The sequence below is a fragment of the Maniola hyperantus genome, chromosome 26, assembly GCF_902806685.2.
Source record: "Maniola hyperantus chromosome 26, iAphHyp1.2, whole genome shotgun sequence".
NCBI classification, from domain to species: Eukaryota; Metazoa; Arthropoda; class Insecta; order Lepidoptera; family Nymphalidae; genus Maniola; species Maniola hyperantus.
In genome coordinates, this window is record NC_048561.1 from 1,558,422 (window position 1) to 1,580,123 (window position 21,702).

The following is a 21,702-nucleotide window of genomic DNA, read 5'->3' on the forward strand; positions in this document are numbered from 1 at the left end:
TACACGAAAACGCAGATCCCCGCGTGCCCCGCGGTCCGGATCCTTCCTCAAACACCCACTGGTCCACGATCACGGTCCGAGCTGTTCCGCCTCTTGTGCCAGTGGTGCGCGAACTCCCAGCAGCTTGCCGAAGTTTTCCGCCGAGGCAACGAGGTCCTGGTAGTAAACCGGACCCTCTTCCTCACGTTCGATCCCGTCCAGCAGGGCGCACTGGAGGTCCTCTTCCGCCAGCCCGCACAAGCACACACCACTCTCCACGAGACACATGTCAGCATGTCATTGGCGGGGGACAGGGGAGAATGCTTTGTTGCGATTGGTAGACTCAATAGTCACGTAATGAAGTCAATGTGCGGAATGAGGGTACCGAACGGGCGTGGGTCGACTTTTATGCTAAGCAACTGCCTAAGTTTGGCGAGTGGGGGTGTTCGGCTGGTCGTCTGTGGTTTTGAACAAAAAACAGCCTTATACTGACTCGCACTTGGCTTGGTTTTTAGGACAATATGTAAAAGTAAAAATAATTATCTATGTTTTAGGACACAAACCCACTGGAAGGTGCAGCACCCATAGTGGAGTCCGTAGTGACCGGGGCAGGCTCGTCTGATGGGGAGCTGTCCAGCAAACCTGGTGACAGTCCCACCAGGAAACGGAGACGGATCTCAAGGCATCTGTCGTCAGGTCAGTCCAATTGACAATGGCGTTGATTCTGATGATTTTCACCAAACTTGGAGATGAACAATAATTGTATGAATCCCTGCCCCAGAATGTACAGAGATGATAATATATGTGTCGTTTAATATTAAAAAAAATATATTTTAAGAAAAAAAGTCGAATGTTGTTTGCAGTCGTGGCATTAAGTTTGTGATAGGTATAGTTCAGCCTGGGGCAAATTTTGTCCATCTCGTTTAGATATCTGCATCTTTTTCTTTTTAATATTGCTAAAAAAGGACGGAAATTGAATTTCAAATGCCCATGACCTAAAGTCCTAAAGTCACGACAAACAGTTTGACAGTTTAAAATTAATTTAAACTAGCTGATGTCCGCCACTTGGTCTCTGTGGGTTTAGAATCAATTTTTTTTTTCCGGGATAAAAAGTAGCATATGTCACTCACCAGGTCTTTAACTATATACATGCAAGAAACCACGCCGAACGTTGCTCCGTTGAAGCGTGATTGAAGGACAAACCAATAAACCAACAAACTCACTCTTGCAATTTTATAATATGGGTAGTGATTTTTCGGTCCTTTTTTAAACTGGTAACAAAAAGATGTGAACACTCTAAAATTTAGTTGCCAACAGAATTAGTACTATTGGAGGTACTTCACCAGTTGTTTAGTCCCACTGACACATATATCTGAACCTGTCCTGAATCCATGATATCCTGGTCATTAAGTTATTTTAATCACCATTACAACTCCGGTCAGTGCAATCTTCATCAGAGTATCTTCACCAGGCGTCACATATGTTACAAACTTCTTGAGTCCATGATATCCTGGTAATTTAGAGTGAAGGAGTTGATATTAAACTACCACCACGACTGTTCACAGGGTAGTCAACGATTGGGAAGGCACACCACTTCAGAAGATCCTTTTGAAATGGTCGAGCTCACACCCGCGGCACCATATTCCTATAAACTCATTGAATTCATGGTAGCCTGGTGCTTAAAGCCTCATAAATGGTAGAATAAGAGGAAATAGCCTGCATGAACAATACTTTTCTTTGAGAAAATATTTCTCTTTGAGTTCATGAAAGCCTAGTATATTATTTATATTATAAGAAAAATAGAAAATTTACTTCATTAAATAAATAATTGTAAACTCAAAAGGAAAGAAATTAGATACATTATCTAATTTTAGAGCGCACTTTGACTTTGCTCAGATTTAAAATTGAGTTATAACGAGACAGACTTATGTGAGAGATATAGCTGTCCAAAGTCACAGTGCGCTCTATAGATCCCACCCTAAGACTGCTATACAAATTTCAAACACATATTTTACCCCCTTAGGGGTTGAATTTTCAAAAACCCTTTCTTAGCTGATGTCTACATCATAATAGCTATCTGCATGCCAAATTTCAGCCCGATTCGTTCAGTAGTTTGAGCTGGGCGTTGATAGATCAGTCAGTCAGTCGGATACTTTTCCTTTTATATACTTAGATAACTTTAATCTTATGTCTGTCTGTATATATATTCCAGGGGAGAGCAATGTGTCGGTGACTGCGCCCCCGGTCGAGAGGCGGACGCCCAGACACCATTACCAACCACCGTGAGTTACTACTTCTAACAGTTTTTGCAATTCACGAAGGCGAGTGAACTTTACTTGTGGTCATGTCGTTTACACGGACATTGCGTAAGTGTGCGTGCATGTCAGACCAATCAGTGGCGAGCAAGCGCTCGCAAACGCACACATTTACTGTACCTTACTTATACGGATACGACTTAAACACAAGGATGAGCCACTCGTCTTCGTGAAATCCAAGAACTATACACCCAGTATTAGAAAATAATATTTGACGACCTTCCTGGCGCAGTGGTAAGCGCTGTGGTCTTATAAGTGGGAGGTCCCGATTCTTGGCGGGATTTGGAATTTTATAATTTCTAAATTTCTGGTCTGGTCTGGTTTGGTGAGAGGGTTCGGCCGTGGCTAGTTACCACCCTTTTTAGGGTTCCGTACCTCAAAAGGAAAAACGGAACCCTTATAGGATCACTTTGTTGTCTGTCTGTCTGTCTGTCTGTCAAGAAACCTACAGGGTACTTCCCGTTGATCTAGAATCATGAAATTTGGCAGGTAGGTAGATCTTATAGCTGACATTTGGGGAAAAATCTGAAAATCGTGAATTTAGGGTTAGATCACACAAAAAAATTAAATTGTGGTCATGAACTAATAATTAGTATTTTCAATTTTCGAAGTAAGTAACTATATCAAGTGGGGTATCATATGAAAGGTCTTCACATGTGCATTCTAAAACAGATTTTTATTTATTTTTATGCATCATAGTTTTTTAATTATCGTGCAAAACGTCGAAAAAATACGATTGTAGTACGGAACCCTCAATGCGCGAGCCTGACTCGCACTTTGCCGGTTTTTTATTTAAAAAAAACCAATAACTAACTGACACCTGCCATGTTTTTTTTTTACAGAATTTTAATTAGCCATGGTAAATATGACTAATGGTACTGATTCTGAGCACAACCTAATTTTAAGAGTATTCGCATGCTCTTCTTACTAATGTAATATGAAAAGGACAGACACAGTTTTTTTTTTATTTTTTTTTATTTAAGAATAAGAATAATTTATTTTGAATTTAGAATTTAGAATTTAGACACAAGAAACAAGTTTTCTGCCCTCTGCACTAGGAAAACCCTGTATTGCAGAAGGCAGTTACAAGTTTTTAAAAACTAAGGACTTAATATATTATATCTAATATTATACTAAAATTATAGGTAAGAGAACGAGTTTCCTACCCTCTACACTAGGAAAAAACCTGTGTTGCAGAAAGGCAGTTACAAGTTTCCTAAAAACTAACCTAATATTATACCTCACCTAATACTATACCTAATATACTAAAAAAAAATTAAAAACTAAAGTTTGACAGTTATAAATTTAAATTTATCAACCGTAATGATGTTGTCTTGGAATATTTCAGCCGGCGCGTGCGGTACATGAGCGGGAACGGCGCGGGCGTGTGGCACGAGCGGCTGCTGGAGCAGCACCCGCCGCACCCGCCGCACCCGCACCCCGCGCACCCGGCGCACCTGCCGCACGCGCACCACACGCCGCTGCTGCTCGACATCAACCAGGTAACTATAAGTCCCGCTAATTGCTATTGCGCTAGTTACGTAAGGGCGGCTACCTGGAGCGGGGGTTGAAGGCAGAAGTCCTTTTTGGTTACGAAAATGATTTAATTAGGACATTCGTGTCGACGTTGGGACACGAAGGCCTTTACTTAACTATATCTTATCTAAATTACAAATACTACTTATGCTAGATTAATGCTACCTTAAAACTAACTCTATCGATTTTATATCGATTTCCCCTCTACCGTTCTGTGGTCGGTTAGCACCAGAGATCACGTACAGAGGTGGCTGCAGACCTTGATGACTCTATGTGCCGGAACGTGATGAGATGGCATATTTCCACACGTAGCTGGGCTGCTAGACGACATGTTAGCTCCCCCGGCGATGCCTGGGTTCTATATAGATAGGTAAGGATAGCTGTATCCGTAACTCGCTGGTCCAACCATGAACCCATGTGTCATTAACGAAATGACGCCATTTTGACGTCAGCCGAAATAAAATTATTGACGTCATTTGACGTATATTTAAGTAAAAATATACCATCAGCTCGAAACTTTAGTCTAGTGCTGACGTCACCAATGTGGCGGCCACGCGCATTAGCAATTTGCGGGACCTATACTGCTCGATATTATGCTCTCCTGGTACATGAACGTCTACGGGACGGGTTTGTTGTACTAGGGTTCCGTACCTCAAAAGGGAAAATAAACCATTCTAGGATCACTTTGTTATCTGTCGTGTCTGTCAAGAAAACCTGTAGGGTACTTCCCGCTGACCTAGAATCATGAAATTTGGCAGGTAGGTAGGTCTTGTAGCACAAGTAAAGGAATAAATCCGAAAACCATGAATTTGTGGTTACATCACAAAAATATATTAAAACGTGTCCATGAACAAATAATTAGTATTTTCAATTTTCAAAGTAAGATAACTATACCAAGTGTGGTATCATATGAAACGGCTTTATCTGTACATTCTAAAACAGATTTTTATTTATTTTTATGCATAGATATGTCGTGCAAGAGTACGACTGTAGTACGGTTTTTTAAATATTTGTTTAATTTATTATTATAATTTACAGATGTCACTACGAGGCGCGCGGCTCAACGCGCTAGGCGGTGGTATGGGTTGGCCGCACCCACACGCGGCGCACCCACACCCGCACGCGCACCCACACCCGCACGCGCACCCCCACGCGCACCCTCATCGCGACCACCCTACCAGGACTCAGGTATGCCTGCCGCGTGATCGCTGTGCGGGGATCGAACTCGTTGAGCGCAGTTACATTGAAATTCTCCAATATTTTTCATTTATTATGAAAAAAAAACCCGGCCAAGTGCGAGTCAGGCTCGCGCAACGTGGGTTCATAACGACAGTCGTATTTTTTCGACATTTTGCACGATAATTCAAAAACTATGCTGCATAATAATAAATAAAAACCTGTTTTAGAATGCACAGGTGAAGCCCTTTCATATGATACCCCACTTGATATAGTTATCTTACTTCGAAAATTGAAAATATTAATTATTAGTTCATGAGCACAATTTTTTTTTTGTGTAATGTAACTACAAATTCACGGTTTTCAGATTTTTCCCCGAATGTCAGCTATAAGACCTACCTACCTGCCAAATTTCATGATTCTAGGTCAACGGGAAGTACCCTGTAGGTTTCTTGATAGACAGACAGACAGACACAATAAAGTGATCCTATAAGGGTTCCGTTTTTCCTTTTGAGGTACGGAACCCTAAAAAGGCCCCCGATCTGAGGGGGCCTCGATTATGAAACCAGAAAGAAAGTTACCAGTTTGAAGGCTGGAGACTTTCTTTTGAGTAATCTAACATATTAATTGAAATGAAAATGTTTCTGATAGGTTTACAATAAAATCAACTTTATAAATGTGGTCATCCTAAATCATCTACTTGAAAAATCGATATAATCGATAAAACCGATCGAATCACATACTCAAAAGTCATTCCGAACATTCACTAGCCATTTACATTCTCTAGATATTCTACTTAGATACATTCTTAAGAAGAATCATCGTCGCATAGAAATGCATTAAAAATTCTCTAATATTCGGAGGAGCCCAAACGTTCAGGGGCCCTAAATCTTAAAGGCCCCTCTGTTTTACATTAGTCTTTCAATTTAACTGCGCTCAAAGAATAAAAAAATGATCATATAAAATAATGATTTTTATTATTTTCAATTTTTTACAGGGTAGGGATCAATTTTTTATATCAAATCCATACATTGCCTCTGAGACGCAAAAGACACACATTTATTTTATTAATTTTAACAATACATAATTACTTCTTTTATTTTTAAAACATAAGGTACAAAATCGAAGAAAATTAAATTTTAATAAGAGTTCATTGAATTTTTTGCATTGGAAGTGACTTAACAAGTTAATAGCGAACACACATTCTTACATTCAAAAATCTTGGACATACATTTTTATACGAGTGATTTCTTACATTTACAGCAATTATTGGGAAGAAGGAAGGATTATTGTAAAATCTTTCACATAGGTAATTTTAAAAAAGTTTTATCATTTTCGTCACAGCAATTTCGTCAAATGTTTAAGTCTTTATAAACCATGTGAAGGATATTATAAATTTTGAATTTATTCTGTAAGTCAATAGATTGAGTAAGCAAAGTGAAAAATAAATTTTGATCAAATTAAAAAATTTCATTCATTATCGATTTTTGTCGTAATCAAAAGTTCCATGTAAATGATTTTTTTTAATTCGATAAGGATTTATCTGTAATTCTTTTGTACACATTACACAATAATAATGGAGGAATAAATAATTTTTATGAATTGTAGTTTTGTGTACAATGGAATTTATATCAATTTTGGACTTTAGTTCAAAAAATTGTGTATTTTTCAATCTGGGCATAGCATGCACATAAAGGAATTATTCTGGATAATGTATCTGTATAGATATATTAAGGTTGTCTATTACTATACTTTAAGTAATAGGTCATATATTTATTTTTATTCTAAAATCGTTTCGATGATTTTCAAACATTGACCCTGTCGAAGCACAATTTATCCTTAATTTATTAATAAATAACACATTGTTAATAAATTAAAAAATTGTGCCAAAAATGAAATTAAATACGTGGCTTGCGAATTGTGAAATATTAATTGAATACAACAGATACATCTCATAGCTTAAATAAGAGTATTTAAATAATTATAAGCTGCATAGTATAAACAAATAAAATATTTCGTAATAAAATGTTTAAATAAATTGGTGGTCATATTGCGTGTTACAAAATTACAATTCGCACGCCAAGTATACAAGCGTGCTATACGCATACGCGCCACGTAGCTGTGGCCCGTGGTACAAGCGTACACACGCGTGCTACACGCACATGCCACATCGCTGTGGCCCGTGGTACAAGAGTGGTAGCGTGGCGGTGCAGGTGGCGAGCGTCGCCGGCGGCGAGCTGTGGCCCGCCGTGCTGCCCGCGCTGCCGCACGCGCATCTGCGCTACCAGGTACCCCCGACTAGACCCCACTACACAGTCGACGTACAAACTTACACACATACATAACCAGAAGTCTCACTCAAAAGTAAACACCAATACCTCATTAGACCCCACACCACTAACACACACACGCACACAAACACACACACCACACACACACATACACACACACATATTACCAGAAATCTCACCTCATTAGACTCTCCATTTACTGTGCTCCACTAAACAATCAGTCGTTGCGCAAACACACACTATATTACAAGTTTCATCCCACATTTTGCTCATTGTCTTTTTTTTTATTACTACGAGTCGATTACTAGCTCCTAAGTTCTAGATACTCAATCCTAAATACCTCACTACTACCTGCTACTAAATACACTTAGCACACAATCAATCATCAACACCTATCAACAAAAGTTTCGCGCTCGCTGCGCTCGCCATTATGTTCTATACTTCTTGCTTTTTACAAGACGTGTCTCTAGCTAGACAATTCGCTCACTTCACTCGTATTGATGCTTGAGTATTGTTACGAATTTATTTTCATACTTTAACTTATCAATTCGGATTTTTTTACTATAATATTATGTATATTTATTACTTTATACACAGAAAGTACCTCTTTACAACAATAATATGAAATTAGTCTCCCAAAGTCTCACATTTCCTCAAACATCTCCTCTCATCTCCTTCATACACACTGTATGTGAAATAAATAATAATTTATTAATTAGTTTACAGCGAAATCGAATGGATTCGTTTAAGATTTTTAATTTAAGTAATATTATAAATAAATCAAAAATTTAAATTTTAATAATAATCGATAAAAATATTTTGAATTATTATTAAAAAATAATATTGTAAATTCTTTTTTTAATAATATGTTCTTTTATACTTTTATGTCATGACTATAATTGTTGTGATTTTTATATTAGTATTTTTTTAAACTGCTTTTTGTGTTGTATAAATTTGTGTGTTTCACTAAATTTTTACAACAATACAACTTAATTCATCTCTTACCTGAGCTGACCAAAACTGATTGATTATTATTTTTAAAATGCTTGTAAATTACATGCATTTTTATAAGAATTATTGTGAATTGCAAATTCAAAAAATCCTCACACATCTCATACAAATAATACACAGCATACACATAATTTCTACTAGCATCTACTACACTGTTATTACAAACTCATACAGCAACTCGGGTTAACGCTTAGTAACTTTACAATGGTACCTATTCTGTTGCAACTATAGATCATGCCATCCTTTTCCATAGAGTCTTCTGAAAGATACTTTCTTATGTATGTCTTTATTTTAGTCAACAAACCAACATAGTTTTGCTCCAATCAAACTTAGTTTGACTCGCATTTGAATACTAACCAATCAAACTCAATGAAATTTTGTAGATATTATGTTCTAGGAATTAATATCTATGTCTGTGTTTTTCCAGATTTCTTGTAAAATATTCGGTTTCAAAGTTACACGGTCTCAAGAATTTACATACATATCTTTAAACTCGTGTAATTTTAAAACTAGGTAGTTATTTATATGGAAAACTGGCAAATCACAGACATTAGTTTCAAGAACGTGTCTACAAAATTATATCCAGTTTGGTTAGTTAATATTCAAATTAGAAACAAATTTCAGCAACACTGCCTAAATTACTGTTTATACTCAACTATAGTTTAATGAAAATGAAAAAAATGAAAATGAAATGAAAATCTTTTTTATTCGTATAAACTTTTACAAGTGCTTACGAATAGTCGGATGCATCTACCACTGGTTCGGAATGCCTTTCCTGCCGAGAAGAACCAGCAAGAAACTCGGCGGTTGCGCTTTAATCTCAAAAAATTGCTCTAATAATTATATGAAACGTGATGGAGAGAGCTACGTGCGGAGTTTCTCTACGAGATCAAATCAGAAATGAGGAGATCCGTAGGAGAACTAGAGTAACCGACATAGCTCAACGGGTTGCGAAGCTGAAGTGGCAATGGGCAGGGCACATAGTTCGTAAAACCGATAGACGTTGGGGTCCCAAGGTGCTGGAATGGCGACCTCGCACCGGAAGACGCAGCGTTGGAAGATCCCCCACTAGGTGGACGGACGACATCAGACGCGTCGCAGGGAGCCGCTGGATCCAGGCGGCGCAAGACCGTGGCGTGTGGAAGTCCCTACAAGAGACCTTTGTCCAGCAGTGGATGTCTATTGGTTGATGATGATGATAATAAGAATAATAATAAATGTGTAATATAAAAACGTGTTACATTATACTTATTAACATGTTTTAATATTATATATTTATTAGTATGGATTATTGTTCTCATTCATACGTATCATAGAATTATTAAACGAAAGTTGAGTATAAATAATAATTTAGGCAGTGTTGCTGACACAAACTAGGTTTGTATGGAGCGAGCGAGTGACAACTCGTGTGTAACAGAATTTTTACCATTGGCATGCATATTGTGGTCTAATGAGGAGCACATTTTAGGCTACATATGCGACCTAGACGCGTGCATGCACCATACGTTGATTTGGAATCTCTAGAATTTTCCATTTTACCCCCTTTTTATATAGCTTTACTTGTTTGTTGATAATTTATATTTTAATGTGTCACACGCTTTGGTTTGTTATCAATCCTTCTTGTAATAGTAAACGAGTATAATTTTTGTACCTCTATCACCGATTTTAAGATGTACATGTGTAAAACCTATGGATATTTGTGTCTTGGGGGAAGTAAATTATTGGAATAATATCAAAAAAAAAACTTATCCATATTTTGCCCTTCTGTGGACCGTTTGTTATTAAAATCCAAATTTTTATTTGCTTTTTTTTAGTTCGGTCTGGTTTAGCATCAAATCACTCAAAAATCTTATAGTCTTGGCACTTATTTATTTTAGTTGTTTTTAATCTATGACTAAAAGGAAATTATTTTGAATAAAAATATGTTCATTCTTTTAATAATACCACCAAATTCTCATATCACTTTTTGTTTTCCCCACCATATTTTTTATACTATCGTCATAACTTTATAATTAAATAAATAATAAAAAATCATTTGTTTGTTAAAAACGTTGTACGTTTGGTTGCCATATATAAAAGTCCAAATGTTCATCAGCTGACATTCAAATATAAAAATTGAATTGAATTAAAATCACTTGTTCAAAATTTTTCAAAATTACCCTCGTTTACTGCACTCTCGAAGGATTCCCTCTATTTACCTAAGCGCGTGTTTTTTTCGACACAACTATTTAAGTAAAAAGTAAGAGATTTTAGATCAATGCACAAACTCACATTCGCACCGCTACATAGTCTTTGTCAAGACATCTACCAGCCCCCCGATTGTGTAAGAAAAACGTATTAATCGTTATCGTAATCGTCAACAAATTCTGGCCTTTGCGTGGCTGTGAAAAAATGTAAACAGCGAATCAACCAATCAATGGGCAGAATTTTTTGCCGATCACGATAACGATGAATACGTTTTTTCTTACACAATCGGGGGTCAGCTTCCCCTCGCCTGGTACGGGAATAACTTAGTGATCGTCCGATATAATATTAGATAGTCTATAATTCTAATATAGTGTTTAAGGTGTTCTCCTTTTTTTGTAATTAATATTGTGCGTGGCTGGACATGTGGCTTGTTGGATACTCGATTTGATTAATGTCCTCTGAAATAGCTGTACTTTGCCGTGAGTTTGATGTGCTTATTACTATTAGCTGATTATAAAGTTCAAACCTTTCAAATTAAAAATTATCAATGATTTTTAGGTTTCCGTACCTCAAAAGGTAAAAACAGAACCCTTATAGGATCACTTTGTTGTCTGTCTCTGTCGATCTGTCAAGAAACCTACAGGGTACTTCCCGTTGACGTAGAATCATGAAATTAGGTAGCTAGGTAGGTCTTATAGCTGACATACTTAATGGGAAAAATCTGAAAACCGTGAATTTAGGGTTACATCTCACAAAAAAAAATTGTGGTCATTAACTAATAATTAGTATTTTCAATTTCGAAGTAAGATAACTATATCAAGAGAGGTATCATAAGAAATGGCCTTACCTGTGCATTCTGAAACAGATTTCTATTGAGTTTTATGCATTATAGTTTTTAATTAATCGTGCAAAATGTCGAAAAAATATGACTCATTAAAGGTTTGAAATCAGGTTTTTGGCTTGTTTACTTTAAAATTGAAGCTCACGGTAGGGTTGGTTGTTTTTGTATTTTGGCCCCGTTTTTCGTCCCGTTTTTCAGCTTCGAGGTGTCTGGTGCGTTTTTTGTATTGCTTAATTCATTCTTCAGGATGCCTGCTATAGGTTTGATTAGTTGTTACATCTGAGCTGGGCCACCGCTGTCTTAGTGTTTTTCAATTTTAAGAGTATCTTAAGTGTTTTTTTGAAAGTCAATGCGCCTGGTAACTTATGTCTAATCATAAAACAAATGGAACTAATGTCTACAATATTCCTATATTATACATATATTACTTATCTATTGGCTGAACAAAAAATAGCACGGTTAAATTTTTGAATGCGGGGTGCATTCAAAAATTGACCCGTGCTAATTTTTTTCGCAGAATTTTGTGACGAATGAAAATTGTATGGAGCCGCAGACACTCGTGAAATACAACGGCTTCATACTATTTTCAAGTCGTAGAATTTTGCGGAAAAAAATCGCGCGGTGAAATTTCGCAGTGCGGACTTAACCTAACCTAATAATAAGTCTACTTAATATTTGAGCAAACCTCAAATATCAAGTAAGGTTTTTTGACGAAAATGCCAATTATAATAAATAAAATTTATAATGTTCCTACTGAGTTTTGAGAAATATTTCATTTTGCGGGTATATAACGCTTATACTACTAACAATTTCAATAATATCAACACTACGCAGGCGCATTGACGTCCATATATAAGTATGGTCACAGGCGTGCTATACAAATTTGTGGCTAATGATAACTTTCGTACGAATAGTTTTATAATGTATATTTACTTATTATTATTATTATTATTATTTAAACTTCCATGTAATCCAATTTCCATTTTACGATGTAAAATGTTGTATTCATTCGACTCAAATTGAATGTTGAACATAATGAATACAAGTTTAATTTGTACACTGAAATCTGTGACATTCCTTAATAGAAATCGAACATAATGAATACAAGTTTGATTTTTACACTGAAATCTGTGACATTCCTTAATAGAAATCGAACATAATGAATACAAGTTTGATTTTTACACTGAAATCTGTGACATTCCTTAACAGAAATCGAACATAATGAATACAAGTTTGATTTTTACACTGAAATCTGTGACATTCCTTAATAGAAATCGAACATAATGAATACAAGTTTGATTTTACACTGAAATCTGTGATATTCCTTAACAGAAATCGGACATAATGAATATAAGTTTGATTTTGCACTGAAATCTGTGATATTCCTTAACAGAAATCGAACATAATGAATTCAAGTTTGATTTTACCGTACATCGTTCTGGAAATTGGATAAGGCCAGTCTGTCTGTAGCAAAGTAATATTTAGAGTTTGTTTTCCTTGAGCTGCAATGTACACGGCACGCGCATATGACCTTCGTAATATACTTACTAATTGCGGGCCGCATACAAGGTTGGTATATACATTGGCTTGATTCCTTTGTTTCATTGGATGATGATTACTTAATTCAAAAGTATATAAATAACTAAGTTAAATAGTTGTATGCATATACCAATCTTGCGCATCAACCACACCTAAGCTTTCATCTTAATACTCCATAGTTTGGTACAGAAGTTCTATATCACGAAGACCGTTTGTGTGAGTGCACATGTAGACATTGTAATGTGCGTGGCGCTCAATCGGCGTGGGTTCGAATCCCACCGCTGCTACCATGTTGTGAATAAAACGAGCACTTAATGGGAACTGACACTTTATTATTAGTTTTGTAACATACCCACTCTGTTGAACATAATCATTACAACAACGTACACAAATGCGTTAACGCTTGTACGGTCGGCCTCAGAATTCGAGTAGCAACTCCGCACGAAAAAGCGGCCGCACTTATGACCTTTTTCTATAAACACGCCACACATATGTGCGCACAACCGTGCCGTGCTGTGCAAGTGAATTTGATAATTAAGTTGCTAAACGAGTTTTGACCTTTGACTGTAGTAGTGACTACAACCGAGGCTCAGCGGTCTTCGTGAAATAGTGCAACTATAACTCTCAATGTCTCAACCTAGCTGCGTAAACGTCTATGTACACATATCAACTCTAGCACGGATTGATAATATGCATGCCCAGATTATATTTTGATACTGTGATAGTTAACTTACGGTGAGAAGGGTTCCTAGTGTGTAATATTATGTGATAATATATGTAAATGTCGCTTGTAATATGTAAGCTTGCGGCGTTTGTCGCTGTAGACGTTTGGGAGGCGATTAAGTCGGGGGTTTTTTTTTTTTAATTTATAGACTAGCGCTTTGCTGCAATCAGACCTGTTGGCATCGATATAAAATAAATTATAAAAATAAATAAAATATTCACGGTTTTGGAACCAAATAAATCAGCGCCACCTCTTAGATACTAATGAACGACCCGTTTGAAATCCAGACGTCACTGAGGTTGCATTGGTGCTAATAGCACCAGTGAGTCGGTGCCATTTTGTTTGTTCAATGGCCATGTCCATACGAAGTAATAAGTCAATGCCTGCTGGCAAGTGACGGTGCAGCCTAAGGGTGAGATCTATATAGCGCACTCTGACTTAGCTTAGACTTAAGAAAGAGTTTAAACGAGACGGAGCTATATCTCTCACATAAAAATCTGTCTCGTTTTAACTCAATCTTAAGTCTGAGCAAAGTCAAAGTGCATCTATAGATCTCAGCCAAGATGGAGCGCGCTTGCCTAGAAGATGCCTATTCACTCTTGACTTGAAGGTACCCATATTAAAATTGGAGGGGAAAACTGATGCTGGAAAGGGGTTCCATATTCAAGCAGTTCTAATTAGAAACGAGGAGGGAATTTTGAGGCTTTACGGATAAATTTATACTATTGAGCGATTATTTCTATAATAATATTAATGAGAAAGTGTGTTTGTCTGTCTGCTAGCTTTTCACGGCCTATTCCTTTAACCGATTTTGGTGTTTGGCGCAGAGATAGCTTGATAGAGGTGTAGGAGACATAAACTACTTTTTATCCCGGAAAATTTAATGGTTTTTTTGATACCTAAATCCACGCGGGTATCAGCTAGCCTATATATACAACGGTAGTTTTAGTATACGCAAAACCTGAAAGTAGTTTGTTCAAAATCAGTAACAGAATCGATTGCAATAATTTTTACAACGGGGGTTATATTTTAAAATACTTTAAAATCCTGCAAGTTTGGACACCTAGTTGAATGACCTCATGCGCCAGCTGATTCGAGCCGCGCAAGCGGCAGCGCGCACTTTCGACGCCAGCCGTCCCGTTTGCTCACAGCCACTCGCTCGGGTGACCATGTCTTCCGAGGATAACGACTTATAACATCGTAAATCTCTATATATAAAAATGAATCGCTGAATGTGTTGCTGATCGCAAATCTCGAGAACAGCTGAACCGGTTCAGCTGTTCTCGAGATTTGCGATCAGCAACACATTCAGCGATTCATTTTTATATATAGAGATTGAAGTACGAGGATGGTTCTTACGGAGAGAAAAATTAAAAAAATTGGCTGAAAAAGAATCTACTGTTAGGCGGTACGAAGTTCGCCGGGTCAGCTAGTTTTCATATATATTCTTTTGAAATTTTGTATATATATTCCTTATGTAAAAATGTTCGACACTTGTTCCGGTTTTTGCGTTAACTAAAGCTAACGTTGTAACAGAGGAACTGACTGACTAACATATCAATCTACAGCTCAAATCATTGAGCCTAGAAATTAGAACTAGCATGTAGGTTATCTCTATAGTAGACCCCCTTATGTATTGTTTTTCTATGCAGACCTTTCCTAAGCAGCAAAAAGCTTGGTACCCGACCTTATCGCCTTCCGTACTTCGCATTCTGCGCTCATTTTCTGTAAGAATGGTTTATTATGTACTGGACGTTGCTTGATACTTTAGGGTGAGATCTATACAGCGTATTCTGACTTAGCTTAGACTTAAGTCAGAGTTAAAACGAGACAGAGCTATATCTCTCACATAAATCTGTCTCGTTGTAACTCAATCTTAAGTCTGAGCAAAGTCAAAGTGCGCTCTATAGATCTCAGCCTGAGCCTTGGGTGCACAAGACCTATAGGGTTTAACTTAGTGCTTTTTCATGCAGCGTCCGATTCGATTAAGCGCCGTGATCTTAGACTGAAATCTATAGAGCGTACTTTGACTTTGCTCAGACTTAAGATTGAGTTAAAACGAGACAGACTTATGTGAGAGATATAGCTCTGTCTCGTTTTAACTCTGTCTTAAGTCTAAGCTAAGTCAGAGTGCGTTCTATAGATCTCATCCTAAGTTTCCTTCTCTCTTGCACATTCTAACATTTTCAATGGTAGTGAAAAAATCAGTACACTATTAACAAATGTGGCACAGCCAATTCCTAAACTATAGAATAACGTTTATTTTAGACATATTCTTATTCGTAATATACCAAGTTTTGATAGAGAAAAAATGGGTATAAAGAATATTGAATGTTTTCACCATTTTTCTCTATAAAGTGCTACTGATATAAATAAAAGTATGTCTAAAATGAACGTACAGTACGCGAAGTGATGAACATCGGCCTTTAGAATGACATTTCAGATTTGTAGAGCGTTGTCTGTGTCACTCATACCCACATGACGTTTTGTCGGTCTCAACGACCGAGACTTTAACTGATGTTCATCACTTTTGGCCGCGTACTGTTTCTTTTTTTTTTTTATTCAGATACAAGTTAGCCCTTGATAAATATAAATAAATAAATAAAAATCTTTTTTATTCGAATAAACTATTACAAGTACTTTCGTCGGATGTCAGATGCATCTACCACTGGTTCGGAATGCCTTTCCTACCGAGAAGAACCAGCAAGAAACTCGGCGGTTGCTCTTTTCAAATATTTGAACTTGACTGCAATCTCACCTGGTGGTAAGTGATGATGCAGTCTAAGATAATAGCGGGCTAACCTGGAAGGGGTCTGGCAGTTTTTATTAAACCCATACCCCTTTGGTTTCTGCACGGCATCGTACCGGAACGCTAAATCGCTTGGCGGCACGGCTTTGCCGGTATTTGTTATACTATTGTTAAGGATTTGACCGAACCACATTTGTTAAATGTGTACTTATTCTTTCACAATCATCGAAAATGTTGTAATGTGCGAGAGAGAAGGAAACTTAGATAACCACAGCGCCTTAAAAGGTAAGATGGCGTGCGGGGGCGGGCTCACTAATTAACTCATTTATTTGATCACCATGTTTCGTTTATTTGTATGGCGTCCTCGCACTTGCTTCCCATATATCTATGGAGTTATCTACCGCTCTATTTTTTTTCTTCTTTAAAAGAATAATGGGGCTGATTCTCTTGTACACAATCTCTAAACTAAAATAAATTAACAGGTCTAAATTTAGTGCTATCCTTTTCCGCAAGCAACATTATGAAAGGGATAGCAATAGATTTAGATGTGCTATTTTAGTTTAGTTTCGAGGTTGTGTACAACGGAATTAGCCACATTAGCCATGTTAATCATGACTACTATTAATATTCTTTTATTTTATTTTATTCAGTTATAAGTTAGCCCTTGACTGCAATCTCACTTGGCTGTAATTGTTGGTGCAGTTTAAGATTGAAGCGGGCTAACCTAGAAGGGGTATGGCAGTTTTTATTAAACCCATGCCCCTTTGGTTTCTACACGGCATCGCTACGCTAAATCGTTTGGCGGCACGGCTTTGCCGTTAGTATGGTAACTAGCCACAGCTGAAGCGTCCCTCCCTTTACCCTCTCAACTAAGCGTAAAGCTTGTGCTAGGAGTGGGTACGACAATAGTGCAACGGGTGGTATGGGGTTTGAACCGCCGACCTTTAGGATTTCAGTCCGCTTCTTAACCGTGGAGCTATTAAGGCTTTTTGAGACTGGAAATTAGCTTGGAATTTTGTGATTTTCATGCTGTCACTTATCTATGTGCTTGTCATGGATTAGCACTGCTTGTAAATAATATATCATGCACAAGAAATACTTGAATAGCAAACAAAAAAAATGTTCGATATCACCATTAATAGAATGAAAGGTGACGGTAAAGTTAATATCATTTTATACGACATTTGCTTGACAATAATGCTTAGTTAGCTATGAGTTTCGGTTGTACAAAATTTCTCAAGAGAATATATCAACATGGGGCTATTCGAGGGGTGGATTAACAAATTCTTGAAAAGCTGGCAACGCATTAGTGGTTCCTCTGGTGCTGCAAATGTCCATGGGCGGCGGTAATCACTTAACTTGAGGTGATCTGCCTAACGTAGTTTATTCTCATTTGAAAACTAACTAATCAAACTCAAAGAAATTTTGTAGACTTGTTCTAGAAAAAAATATCTATGTCTGGTTCTCTGTATTTCTGTAAAGATGTATATTTTAAGGCTGAAATCTATAGATCGCACTTTGACTTTGCTCAGACTTAAGTTCGAGTTAAAACGAGACAGATTTCTGTAAGAGATATAGCTCTGTCTCGTTTTAACTCTGTCTTAAGTCTAAGTAAAGTCAGGGTGCGCTGTATAGATCTTATCCTTAGAATTATACGGGCTCAAACATTACATACAAATCTTTCAGCCTATGACCAAACTACGTGTGTATGGACAGCTCTGACGAGCGCGCTAGGATTACTTCTCACAACTAAATTGACGAATATAAAGCTAGTGCTATCCTTCTCACGTGTTCTATGAGAAAGAGGATGGCATTACGTTTAGACCTGTCAATTTAGTACAACTTGCAGATTTTATACAACTAAATAAACACCAATATTTACGTTATTCCTTGTTTTAAAAAAAATAAATTTAATTTTAACGACGTATCGCCAATCCCAACGTCAAACTAAAATTCTAATATATATTTGTATATTTGTATTCAATAATACTTTATACCTGAAAGTATACAATGGATTTCGCTGCTAAAATCAAGAGTGTATTCATTAATACAACATTCAATTAAGATGAAAGTCTTTTTGTAGCGATATTTATTTTTTCTTTTTGATTTTTAATAACAATTGAAAGTTGATTTTTTTTCTATACATATTTTTCTATGAATACCTAATACTATAAAAACCTACCTAGATATTACTAGTAAATAGATAGATGGAAGCAAGTGTGCAGATGACGGTACAAATTTAAATACTTTTTAGAACTTCGGTGAGCTGCCCGCGACTCGTCCGCTACTCTTAAGCACCGGTTATGTTAGTGATTTTTTGATAAAAGCTTGGCTCATGTGTCTGTGGCCCGCGCATCGAAAACTATCTTATACATTGATTCAGTTAGTTTTTATTCACCAGCTTCACTCCAATGAAATTATTGAAAATTCTGAGTTTTTAGTTAGGGTCTACCTTAAAGTTTCTTAGGATGAAATTTATAGAGCGTACTTTGACTTTGCACAGACTTGAGACTTTATGTGTCATAGATAAATCAGTTCCGTTTTAACTTTGACTTTGCTCAGATTTAAAACAGATTTATGTATTATAAATAATAAATCCGTCTCGTTTTAACTTTGACTGATCTCAAGGCTGAGATCTATAGAGCGCACTTTGACTTTGCTCAGACTTAAGATTGAGTTCAAACGAGACAGATTTATGTGAGAGATATAGCTCTGTCTCGTTTTAACTCTGTTTTAAGTCTTAAGCTAAGTCAGAGTGCGCTCTATAGATCTCACCCTGAGATCTATAGTGTACTTTGACTTAAGATACTGTTAAAACGATACGGGGTTATATCGATGACATAAAACCGTTTCGTTTTAAGTGAAACTTGAGTCTGAGCAAAGTCAAAGTGCGCTCTATAGAGAACAGCCTTAGATTCTGGTTTCATCTGGAAGTTAATTTTTGTTAGTCAGTTTATTCTTCTATCTATAAATGTATAACAAGTTTTCAGTGCGCAAAGGTAAATAACTATTATTTAAGCCAGGCATAATGGATTGTGTTAACGGCGGCTGCTAGACGCAGTGTGGTTTAGCGGTGGCGGTAGACTGCATATTATAGTGACGTGTGCCTTCACATAATTTTTACCTTATGTACTTACTTACGTAATACATAGACTCAGTCTGCACAATGCTTGATGACATTTAGGTACTACGGGCCGACTCTAAACGTTTCCTAAATCCTACCCCATCAAAGGGGAAAAAATTCGTAAACAAATAAATAAATAAAAATGTTTTTTATTCAATTAAACTTTTACAAGTACTTTTGAATCGCCAAATGCATCTACCTAAAACCGATTATATAAAAAGCTTATAAAGGCTAAGGGTCCAATCAACAAATTTCTGAAAAGCCGGCAACGTATTGGCGGTTCCTCTGGTGCTGCAAAAGTTAATGGGCAACATCAGCAACATCAGGTGACCCGCCTGCTCGTTTGCTCGCTAATTTATAAAAAAAAAACTACATTGAATGAAACATAACTAGCAATAATTACATTAGTACTATTTTGCGTTAGTAAAATGATAGAGTAACTGCCGCACTCAGAGTCGCTTAATCGTTACTCAAGTTTAGTTAAAACGAGACAGAGCTATATCTCTCACATAAATCTGTCTCGTTTTAACTCAACCTTAAATAACGATTAGCGACTCTGAGTGCGGCTGTAAGTGTTTTATTAGTAATCAATAATCATGTCATTTAAACTATTTTTAGAGGAAAAAGTTGCCGATCATTTAAATCAAACCAATCAAAGTGCTTGGCCCTAAAATACTTTATTGTAGTTGGACCAATATCGTCGCTGATTTCGAAACGTTTAGAGTCGACCAATGCCATTCAGTTGTCGATGTTTATTCATGTAACACTTCCGAAACGACTCTGATTTTTCGTTAATTTAAAAAATATACACGACTTTTTAACGAACTTTACCCAGCTCCGGCGCCATAAGTTCTTTTTAATTTAAGGTTTTCCAATATGGCGGCGGAATTAGGTTATACAGCATGCAACACTTAAAGGCTCATTTTATTTTGGTTCTGTACATACTGTACTCTACTGGCTTAGATTACGGTTAACTATATAGTTAACTATATTTACTTCTTGGTGCGAACGAAAATTATGAAAGTTCACTACGAAAATACAACATTACTTTTTAAATACCATAATTTCTTAAAGGCGGACACAGGAATAATAAATTTTATTGTTTTTAATATGCAATTCAACAAAGGTATTGAAGTTTGTTTCATTTAAACAAATAGGTATAATTACAATTAGCAATTCTATAAAATAAACTTAAATCTAAATTAAAACTAAAATTAACTAACTTAAATCTGTAAAATTTTGGGCACATTATACATAACTACACTGTACATGTTTTTTATGGATATCTCAAAAACTTTTTTAATTTTTAAACTGTTTTAACGTATTAAGTATCGAAATCTGATGATACAATTTTTATATGGTAGTTAAAAATCAGTGGTGTATATTTTCATTTCGCGAAGAGAAGTTACAATAAATCTTTTGTAGTTTGCGTAATCGCGCCAGACTAGATTTGCTGGGATGACATGTCTAGCGTTACTTGCTCTTTATCACAGATTATGCATTTCTATTCGTTTTTTTATTTAATTAACAATACAATGCTATAGCCAAAGTAATATTTCACTTAGCCCCGACCGGTCGACTGCGACCGCCCAAATATTTTTTCAGTCGATTATTTAGCCCCCACATTTGAGTATATTTTTCTTAATATTCGTGTATCGCATGCAACGATTTTCCTGTACGACAATACCCTGTGAATGTGTTTCGTGTTATTCGTGTACTATATTTTTTATCGTCTTCAATTTCAACCTATGTTAAAAAGCGCTTGAGAGCCTTACCGGTCAATGTATACACATTATTTATAGTTATATATAGGTTATAGACAATATATATAGGTTATAGACAAAAAAAGAATATTTTCCAAATAATTAGCAATTTACTAGCAACACATTTTTTTAAAAATTCCTCTCCTAACAAAATTAGATTTTTATTATTTTATTATATTTTACGTTGATAACAAATCCATTAACTAGAAATATATAAAATATTCTATGTTATAATTTACTCTTAATAAAGTTATGTAGATTAATTAATCTCTTTTAAGAGGTACCTAGTAATAAAGGAGGAGAGGTAGTAAAGTAATAGTTCACCTCAGTGTTTTGTATAATATAATTAAAGTCAGTCACCCGATCCGACACTAACTTAGATATTATATTTCTGTATAATGCGTAAAAAATGACTTTCCACGCGCCATTTTAAATTTTTTGTGTCAAATTTCAAGTCGAAAGTACGA

At 36.3% G+C, this 21,702-nt stretch overlaps 1 protein-coding gene across 1 annotated transcript in view; it reads left to right on the plus strand.

The window, feature by feature from the left end:
- Window positions 1–21,702, plus strand: part of LOC117994068 (E3 ubiquitin-protein ligase arkadia-C-like) — a 76,433-nt gene that overhangs the window by 44,559 nt on the left and 10,172 nt on the right. Inside the window, exons 16-19 of the mRNA XM_034981943.2 lie at window positions 534–675; window positions 2,192–2,261; window positions 3,643–3,796; window positions 4,869–5,018. Of these exons, the coding sequence (XP_034837834.1) occupies window positions 534–675; window positions 2,192–2,261; window positions 3,643–3,796; window positions 4,869–5,018 (516 nt within the window). The remainder of the gene's footprint in view (window positions 1–533; window positions 676–2,191; window positions 2,262–3,642; window positions 3,797–4,868; window positions 5,019–21,702) is intronic.